Here is a 10,154-nt window from a genome sequence, read left to right on the forward strand (position 1 = left end):
GTCTTTTGTGTTTTCTTTTCCAGATTCCAGTGACAGATGGATCTCTCTCATGCACACTTGCTCTTTCCTTCTCTGTATTTTTGTTTTCGACATGTTTGATCCGAAGCTCTGAAGCTTCTCAGAGGGAACCCAGGAAAGAAGGAAGAGAAGGAGTAGAAACCAAGGGAGCGTGAGCGACACGGGAGGCAGCCCTGCCTTGTTCTTCCAAATCACACTGTGGAGGGGCGGGGGAAGACTAGAGGGGGAAGACTTGGGTTTATTTTGGGGTGGGTTTGGTGTGGGTGGGGGGTGGGTGGGAGGGGAGAAAAGGGGAAAAAGTGTGTGAGTTGCTCATGAGCATCAAAGAAGATTCATTATCCTTGGCCTGAATTTTTGTTTAGAAAAGAAGCACAAGGTAGTTCCCTTCCGGACCAAACATCCATGGTCATAGCTTTTGGGTGTTCTGGAAGAATATTGCATGTGTTCTCCTTCCTCTGTGCTCCTGGATTGACCCAGAGGGCAAGAAGAAATAATGGTGATGACATCTCATAGGACTGGGGTGCTCATTCCCTTCCATTGTTAAACCCCCGTTCTTGCCCCCTAGTTTCTTTTTGCCGTTGTTCTGAGATTTGGCGTTGGTTTTTGTTGGGGATTTCTTTTCCCCCATCCTGATGAGGGCACCACTGCAGACCATGCTGTGCCTGGGGTTGTGGGCAGCTGCCCTGCTCTGCTTGTTTTCCCCTGGCACCGTGCGAGGTGACTGCTGGCTGATAGAGGGGGACAAAGGGTATGTGTGGCTGGCCATCTGCAGCCAGAACCAGCCCCCGTATGAGACCATCCCCCAGCACATCAACAGCACGGTGCACGACTTGCGTCTGAACGAGAACAAGCTCAAGGTGGTGCTGTACTCCTCCCTCAACCGCTTCGGCAACCTGACTGATTTGAACCTGACCAAGAATGAGATCTCCTACATTGAAGATGGGGCTTTCATGGGTCAGTCAAACCTCCAGGTCCTACAGCTGGGCTACAACAAACTCACCAACCTGACAGAGGGCATGTTGCGGGGCATGGCCCGCCTCCAGTTCCTCTTTGTGCAGCATAACCTAATTGAGCTGGTCACCCCTACTGCCTTCTCTGAGTGCCCCAGCTTGATTAGCATTGATCTGTCATCCAACCGCCTCAGCCGTCTGGAGGGCAACACTTTCACCAGCTTGAGCAACCTGATGGTGTGCGAGCTGGCTGGCAACCCCTTCAACTGTGACTGTAGCCTCTACGGCTTCCTTAACTGGCTGGCTCTCTTCAACAATGTCACCAAGAACTATGACCGCCTCCAGTGTGAGACTCCACGGGAGTTTGCTGGGTATCCGCTCCTGGTGCCGCGGCCTCACCACAACCGCAATGCCATCACCATCTTCCAGTCCATGTGCAGAGGGGGCACCATCCCCTCTCTCTCCAGGGTCAACCCAACTCCTTACACCCCTGACTCCCAGCGAGATCTGGATGAGGGGTCAGCCATCAGCCCTGGGGATTTCCTCTCAGTCAAGCCTCCAGCCTCTTCCACCACTGACTCCTCCTTCAGTCCCAGCATCAAACTACATGACGTCACAATCACTTCAGCCATCCTGATGGTCACCATCCCTATGCCCTACAGTAAGATGTATGTGCTGGTCCAATACAACAACAGCTACGTTTCTGACATAGCAACACTGAAGAGCAAGAAGGAATATGTCACTGTCAACAAGCTGAAGGCCCACACTGATTATACATTCTGTGTGGCCTCTATCCGCAACAACAGGCGTTACAACCATACTTGCCTGACTTTTGCAACCCGGAGCAAAGGCAGGGAGGATCCTATTTCCAGTACTTCCACCACTACACACTATATTATGACCACCCTCGGTTGCCTCTTTGGGATGGTCATTGTCCTGGGGGTGGTGTACTACTGCCTGCGGAAGCGGAGGATGCAGGAGGAGAAACAGAAGTCGCTCAATGTCAAAAAGACCATTCTAGAAATGCGCTATGGATCAGATATTGATACCAGTACCATGGTCCATCCTTCCCAGAAGCTGGGTGAGCCACCTGTCATTCCTGTCTCACGGATGTCCTCCATCCCTTCCATGATTGGGGAGAAGTTGCCCCCATCGAAGTCAATGGATGCTGGGATGGAGACTCCCAAAGTCACCACTAAAGGTAACTACATTGAGGTGCGGACAGGTGGTGGGGATGGGCTGGAGAGAACCCAGCGAGATGAGGACCTGAGGGAGCTTGACAACGGGCAAGGCTCAGCTGCTGAGATCTCTACTATAGCCAAGGAGGTAGACAAGGTCAACCAGATCATCAACAACTGTATTGATGCCCTCAAGCTGGACACAGCATCTTTCCTGGGTGGTGGGACTGCTGTTGACTCAGATATGGCCTTTGAGTGCCAATCCATCCCAGCTGGCTCCTCGACTGGGCTAGAGCGGCCCAGCTTTCTTTCCCCACCCTACAAAGAGAGCTCCCACCACCCTTTGCAGCGCCAGCTCAGTGCTGATGCTGCTGTGGCCAGGAAGACCTGCAGTATCTCCTCTAGTGGCTCCATCAAGAGCGCCAAGGTCTTCAGCTTGGATGTGCCTGACCACCCACCACTCAGCAAGTCTGACTCCAAATACATTGAGAAGGGCAGCCCACTAAACAGCCCTTTGGATCGTCTTCCCTTGGTGTCTCCGAGCGCCATCCACCACTTGGAGGTCAAGCCTTCTTACCATTGCAGCGAGCACCGTCACTCCTTCCCGGCCCTGTACTATGAGGAGAGCGCTGACACCTTGAGCCAGCGGGTGTCATTCCTCAAGCCACTGTCCCGGTCCAAGCGAGACTCCACGTACTCCCAGCTCTCCCCCAGACACTACTTCTCGGGCTACTCCTCCAGCCCCGAGTACTCCTCAGAGAGCACCCACAAGATCTGGGAGCGATTCCGGCCTTACAAGAAGCATCACAGGGAGGAGGTTTACATGGCAGCTGGGCATGCCCTGCGGAAGAAAGTTCAATTTGCCAAGGACGAGGATCTGCATGACATCCTGGATTACTGGAAAGGAGTCTCTGCTCAGCAGAAGCTGTGACTCTTCCTCACAAGGAAACAATACAAACCAAGACCCCCCCCCCGCCCCCTCCAACAACCAGAAAAAAAAGCCACTTGACTGTGAAAAATAAACCAACAACAAAATACTCCTGACAAATACAAAACTGACAAAACCTTTTCTTAAAGTTTACAACAACTCTTACACAGACACACACACTGACACACACACACACACACACACACACACACACGCCAAATTGTCTCTACTGTGTTATGGGGACCATTGTTCTGCCCACAGATGGCTGGGAGGAGCGCCCTGCACTGACACTGTGGTAACAACGTTGGAATGTGGGTGGGTGGGAATGGCCTGGGAGTGGGTGGCAGTGGTGGTAGGAGAAGGGCAAAGATGGACACTCACTGGGCATGAAACTCAGCTGTGAACTATTCATGTTTCTGTTCCTGTTGAAGGCTGATTTTTCTTTTGGGTGGGAAGGAAGGACTTTGGTTTAGAAAGATTCCTTGTCCACCTTGTACACCTGCTATGCCAAATCTTCCATCACTAACTTTTCCCCTCATTTTCTTTAGCAGTGGAGGCTTTTCTCTTTCTCCTGTCCCCTTCTAAAAAAGATGGGAATTGCTGGAAGAAGTTCTCTCCCTTCTTTTCCTTTGCCCTTCCCTATCCTCTCTGTTAAGGGTCCCTGGACTTGAACTTCTTGTCCAGATACTTCACAAACCTCCGTCCTCCTCAGAGGAAGGAGAAGAGATGTGAAGGACCAAGGTGGGTAGGACCTGCCATATAAGAGGCTCTGTGCCCTTGCTGCTCTTCCTCCTTCCCTTCTCCTGCCACATTGCTGCTGATGAACACCAGCAGTATGGAGGGACAGGCATTCTCCAGGCCTTCTCAGAGCCAGTTTTCTGCCAGTTGGTGGGGAGAAACAGGTTGTGAATATTCTCTTTGGCATGGCAAGCCAGGTCCTCAAGGAGTGCTGGAGGAAAAGGCAGGAAGGTCTGGTCTATCAGAGGTGTATGGGGTTCCCATTTCTCCGTGAGTGTTACAGGTCAGAGGTCCTCTTCACCCCACTTGCCTATGCTCAGTCTGCCCTTGTCTAGTCAGTTTAAAACTCTCTGTTCATGTCCCCTTTACTATGAGGAAGGGACTTGGGGAGGACTTCAGCAGAGCAAGTTCTCCTTGAAGCCTGTGCAGCTCTTCCCAACTGATTTACACCATGGGCTGTGGGGTGGGTGTCCATGAGAAAAGTATCATCCAACCTCCTCACTTCCAGGTGAATGTGAAGAACAGGATTTCAGCTGCTCATCTTATTGGGTTGGCCTCACAAAGAGTCTTTCTCTTGTATAGGCTATGGACGTTCTGGCATGGATAGGGGGCAGCCTAGGGTGAACACAGGAGCACAGGGAACAAATGGGATGTGAGAATGGGGCCTGGGTGTAGCCCAAGAAGTATGGCCTGGAAGAAGCTCCCTTAGGTGTGCAGCCACACTGTGTGTGCCAGGATAGAGGAGGACTCCAGCATCTGGATGGCAATGTTCCTTTGACTACTTAGACGCCCTCGTGAGAATGAGAACAACACATCATCTCCTAATCCTCACAGGTGTGACAAACTTTTCCTAGGGATCCTGTCATGTCTTGACAAAATCCCAGTTGCACTTGCTAGATCCCAGCCTCTGCCTCTTGCATAGAAGATCTGTCACAGTTGACAATAAGCCTACTGCCCTCTCCACCTATTCCCATTTTTGAGCAATGCAATAAAGCACAATCTTGGCACCATCTCCCCCAGTATTTTTCTGTCAGGCAGAGGGCTGCCTGCTGAACTTATCTTTATGCAGCACAGTGAGCCTCCTTTCCATGATCTACCCAACACTTGACCATAGTTCACCTCTATCAGGATGAGGATGAGGGCCTATGTTTTGTTGGCCCTCCCTGAGTAGTTATTTCCTCTTTGAGGTGCTCCTCAGAAGACCCAGTGTTTTGGGGGCCCTGGGAGAAGGATGAGGGTGTAGGAGCTTCTCTAGGAGGGATTTACATTCTGCATGCAGAGAACTTGCCTGTTATCTGCCAGGTAGTAGCAATGCCAGCTGTGAGAGCTGGCTTCTATGCCACACATGACAATTTCACTGTCTGTAAGTGAGGTAGGAGCAGTAGGCAGAGTCTGATGCAGGAAAACCAGAGCAGGTATCCCCAAAGTGTAAACCTATGAAGATCTGTGGAGTTTCTTCCTTGTAGGGATGCTGATGGTAACAATCCTAAGCCAGGTCCTGACCCCATTTGCTCAGACTTTTCACTGTCAGCCTGCTTTCCCATAGTCAAAGCATTATTTTGCCTTGAGTCCAGAGGTGTTTGTGGGACTGACTCCACACGGTAAGAGCCAATCCAACCCAGAAGAAGGGGTGTGTGTGCACATGTGTGTGTGCACCTGGATGCAGGAGGATGAAGGGAAGTCACACATCGAAGTCACATCACTGCTGGCAGCTGTCCCTTCATGTTGGGGCCGTGCAGCAAACCAAGACAGGTAAATGCTGTGAGAGATGCTTAGGCACAACAGAGAGATCCCCAACTACCACACAGGGCAAGCTCAGTGGTCTTCCAGCACGGCAACCATCCAAGCAGAAAAGACTAATGGCTGGGGCACAGAACTGATCAGAAAAAGGGGGATGACAGGCTAGGGGGTATGGAGTCTGGTTCCTCTCTCCAACTCTTCCCTCCCTGTGCTTCTCTGCTGTGTGGTCTTGTGAACAGTTCTGCTCAGTCAATACTTTAGGGGGAGCATTAACTTATAAAGGTTTCTGCTTTTTCCCCTCAGCACCTCAATGAGGCAGAAAAGAAAGGTCAGGGATACAGCTATCATCAGGCCCTTCTTTTTTCTCTGATGTGGGTAAGGCTGGATAGGAGGGAAAAGCCATTTCTCTCCCAGCTGTAGCCCCCATTTCAAACCATTGGATGAAGTTTGCACAAGATGGACTGTTCTGTGGGAGGAAGAGGGCAAGGAAGGGGAACAAAGTGTCTCACCTTCCTTCCTCCTCCCTACTTCTTTGTCCTGCTCCCTCCCTCAGGATGAGGGCTCACAAAGTGATGCCAGCCCTGTTGGAGGAAAGCAGATTTAACGTTCTATTTGCATGACAATTTTACTGTATTTTTCTGAGCAAACACCTGTTGTGTATGTGCCAGTTTGTTGGAATTTAACCTCCTCCCTCCAAGTCTCTCCTGTCCTTGCCCCTGTTTTCTCTGCTCCTTTCATTGATCTCTGATGTGATTTTATGAGAGACTCCTACCAGTTTGAGATGGAACATACCCCAAGGAGAACCCAAACCAATCACCCCATAAACCTCATTCCTTCTTCTTTCCAGTGTCCCCCTTTCCCTTGCTCCAAACGTGGTCTCTCAGCTGCTTTTCACAGTCATGTGTGTAAAGGAGTAGGTGTTATATACCAAAGGCCTGCTCTTTCTAGTGGCCATCGTTTCTCCTTGTTATTGAGGAGCAGGAATGAGGCCTGTCAAGATAGATCTTGTAAGAGATATGGTCACCACCCTCCCTTTGCCCTGGTTGCTCTTTCCCAAAAAGCAAGGTTATTCTTGAGGGAACGTGGAGTGCTTTAGCTGAAGAGAAACCTCTGATAGAGTGAAAACTTGATGTGCAGCTGATTACAATCACTTGGAAGATCTCCCACCACCTTCCTCTTATTGGTTGCATAGACCTCTGGATTAGGTCTATCCTATGCATTCTCCGCCGTGGCTGGCCTGACAGAGGGAGGGGCCTCAAAAACCTCTTTGTTGGGAAAATGTGGAGAGACTGCCTGATGTTTCTAAGGCCTCTGAGGCTTGGCTTTGGCAAGTCCCTCAATGCTGCCTTCTCCCAGGGCAAAGTGGACTTCTGGGGCCAAACCAAGACCAAACCCTTTCATACTTTATTTCTGGTTTGGTGACTCTTGGCAGAGAAAACAGGGGTTTGGTTCACCTCACTGGACATTGTGGAGGATGAGGAATGAGGTTGGGCGCAGCCCTGCCCTCAAGTCCCAAGAACAGCCTTGAGGAGAAGCCTGGGCTGGGGTCCTGCACCCAGGGGAGTGAAGGTGAGACTCTGTTCCTCACAGTGGGGCAGAGATCTTTCCCATATCTGCTGGTGCTGCCCCAGTTTATGCTGCAGTACCATGTTCCCTTCTCCCCCTCCCCACTCTTCCATACTGAATAAATCCCTCTTGAGGCAGGTGTGAAATATTCATGACTGACAAATGAAGAATTATGTTGGGCTGAGGAGGCCTCTGTGTGTTTGCAATGCTAATCAGCCTTCTTGGCTAGAGGAGGCTCTGCCTGGCAGGCTTGAAGGAAGGAGGGGAAGATGCAGGAGGAAGGTGGAAAAGGAGCTGAGAAAGAGATGAGGGGCAGACACAGTAGGGGTGAATAAGGTATGGTGAGAACAAGGAGTGGTGAGACAAGGAGGTAACAGGTAGAGGGAGATGGAGAAGGTGTAGAAGAGGGACAGGCTGAAAGACCTGGGGAAGAGATAGCTACAGTGGAAAGAATGGGATGATAAAGGGACAAAGGGAACAGCAAGGAAAAGGATTGAGTGCAGGGGTGAAGGCTCTCTGAGAGGAGGTGGGGAATAAGTCAGCAGTGCCTGGAGAAAACAATCTGAGCAGACTTCATGATGAGCTGTGACCCCTCTCTGTAGGGCAGAGCTCAGTGCTACAGGGTGGGCAGCTGCCATCTGGGTAGGAGCTGGACCCAAGCCCCAAAAGCACACTTGCCATGCTTGTTGCTGACTGGAAAGCTCAGCTACATCAGGAAGGACACACAGCCTCCAGGAGCCTGGAGAACATCCCTTCCACCATCACCACCTCCTTCCACACGAGATGCAGTCAAGAAGAGCCTCATGGAGCTGTGTCCTCTTGCTGGAGCCAGCCTGCTGCCGTTCCACCATCTGAGCAGGAGGGAACCTCCTCAGGGTGGCTTGGTGAGGGACGGACACTTTGTGCCACCCCACACCGGGCTATGCGGGTTTCTTGTAGGGCTGGTGGAGCCTGCCCCACCTCAGCCGTGCCCTGCCCACCCTGTCTGAGCAGGTGTTTTCTTAGGTCCTTCCCGGGAGAAGCGACAGAAGGGAGCATCTGTTGTGTCCCCCCTACACACGCACGCATTCCCAGCCCTGTCCCTCAGCCGCTTTGGCCTTGTACTGTGAGGGGCGTTCTCGGTCTGCCTGCCCTTGGCTGTCCCCCCACGCGCCCTGGGGAGGTGTCTCTGTCCCTGCCATCCTATTAGGGCGGCTCTCTGCAGGGCTGCCCCGACCCACCCCGTCCCTGAGTGGAGAGAGGGCATCCTCTGCCTGGCATCTCCTTGTCCCTCTTCTCCTGCTCCTTCTCCTCCCTGCCCCAGCAGGGGTCGAGTTCCCTCCTCCCCCTGTACGGCCCCCTCCGATGCCCCATCCCCGCGCGTTCGGCTTGGCCTTTGCCTCCCCGTAACTACCACCGCCACTGTGAGGCCTTGCTCCTGGCTGGCCTGTCCCACCTTCCTGCTCTCCACCTTTCCAGGGGGAAGAGGAAGAGCCTGTCCGGGTCAGGCCAGACCCTCCAGGGCTGGTACGGCTGGTCCATCCACAAGCACAGCGTCTGGGGTGAGAGGGTGGGAAGGGGCGGGCAGCTGCCGGGCACACAGAAGGGGGTGTCAGCCCGTGAATGTAAGGAAGGGCCTGGGAGGCAGCTGCTGGGACTGGCTCCTTGTGGCCTCTTTGGTGTTCCTCCTTCCGTAACAACCCTGTGACCCCCCGGTTGTGTATGGACAAATTTAAGTTGGAGTTACATTCTTTACTTTCTTCTTATTTTTTGAATTTCTTTTCTTTTCTTCTTTTAGAATTGTATTTCTTTCTTGTTCTTTTCTTTCTTTTTTTTTCTCTCTTTCCTTCTTTTCCTGTTTTAAAACTGAATGGCACGAAATCGTTTTTCCTCAACTCGGAGATTCCTGTATGGAGAAAATCAATTTCTATATTTGCAATAAATTTCTTATTTAAAAAAAACAAAACCAAGAAAAAACCTAAAAAAAAAAAAATCAACAAGCAAAAACTATAAAAAGCTGCTTCTGAGTCCGTTTGTTCCAGATTTGTCTGGTAGAGAAGGTGGGATGGGAGGGGAGGGGAGGGGAGGGGAGGGGATGGGATGGGATGGGATGGGATGGGATGGGATGGGATGGGATGGGAGGAAACAGGGTATGGGTGAAACTGAGAGAGTTGGGTCAGGGCATGGGAGGATTGTCCCAGGCACCCAGTGGTCACTTGCTTCTCCCAAACACAGTTTCTCTTCCCTTGGCTATTGCCTGTTTTGGACACCAAATTATTTTCACCCAGTTGTCAGTTCTGTCATGATACCAGCCCTTTCCTGCACCAATCAGCACCCAGGTTCTGCCCCACCCAGGGCAGGCAGGCAGCTCTGCCTGGGTGTAAGGCAGAGCTTCCTTGCCCATGACCTACACAAGAAATCCTCTGTCTGAGCTCCAGAGCTCTCTGGAGGAAGGCAATCCAAGGCAGGCGATCCAGCCGTGGGTAATGACTGAGCAATCTGTAGCCTAATCCACCAGCAGATATCCTGATCTCAGCTCTTCCTAAGCATCAATATTTAAAGTCAAGAATGCAGCCAGCAAATCCATGCCTATTGGTGCATTTATACACATAATTAGGCCAATTTGTGTATGGTGACATAGCAGCCATTCCCTTGCATGTCTTGTCTCTTCTCTGCCTCCTGTTTCTTAATGTTTCTAGTTTCTCCTGAGAATGGCATGGCTCCTTGGCTCAGAGGGTTTCTTTTTTTTGCTCTTGCACATCCAGCTCTGATTAGACAAATCTAGCCATGGCTTCTAGGCTTCGTTATTGAGTGTACTTAGCTCACAGTCTCTGCTCCTTGTGTAGCAAAGGACAGGAATTAATGGTTCTAGGGAATTGTGACTATGGACACAATTGCTCCTGGATATATATGCTGCAGTAGCTGATGACTCTTATTAATGCTTGAATTGATATGAGGGCAAACCTAGGAGCAGATGCTACTACAGGCAGATGCTTCACAGTCTGACATGTTCTCCACTGGGCTTGGGAAGAATGATTGAGTTTGGGAGGGAATGGT

The 10,154-nt window shown here is 51.3% G+C and overlaps 1 protein-coding gene and 1 long non-coding RNA gene across 2 annotated transcripts in view; both read left to right on the plus strand.

The window, feature by feature from the left end:
• LOC128935262 (uncharacterized) overlaps positions 1-247 on the plus strand; it is a 49,651-nt gene extending 49,404 nt beyond the window's left edge. Inside the window, exon 3 of the long non-coding RNA XR_008482938.1 lies at positions 24-247. This is a non-coding gene — a long non-coding RNA (uncharacterized LOC128935262). The remainder of the gene's footprint in view (positions 1-23) is intronic.
• Positions 248-316: 69 nt separating this feature from the next.
• ELFN2 (extracellular leucine rich repeat and fibronectin type III domain containing 2) lies at positions 317-9,107 on the plus strand. Its single transcript, XM_054273432.1, has one exon. The coding sequence runs from the start codon at positions 651-653 to the stop codon at positions 3,075-3,077; it is 2,427 nt and encodes an 808-aa protein (XP_054129407.1). The 5' UTR covers positions 317-650; the 3' UTR covers positions 3,078-9,107.
• The last annotated feature ends 1,047 nt before the right edge of the window (positions 9,108-10,154 follow it).

This window comes from Melozone crissalis, unplaced genomic scaffold (genome assembly GCF_028551555.1).
Source record: "Melozone crissalis strain CALT ecotype California unplaced genomic scaffold, PUWL_Pcris_2 ptg000004l_1, whole genome shotgun sequence".
NCBI classification, from domain to species: Eukaryota; Metazoa; Chordata; class Aves; order Passeriformes; family Passerellidae; genus Melozone; species Melozone crissalis.

Bases quoted from the DNA above. Each gene is read 5' to 3' on its own strand.
- ELFN2 (XM_054273432.1), top strand. From the start codon at position 651: ATGAGGGCACCACTGCAGACCATGCTGTGCCTGGGGTTGTGGGCAGCT.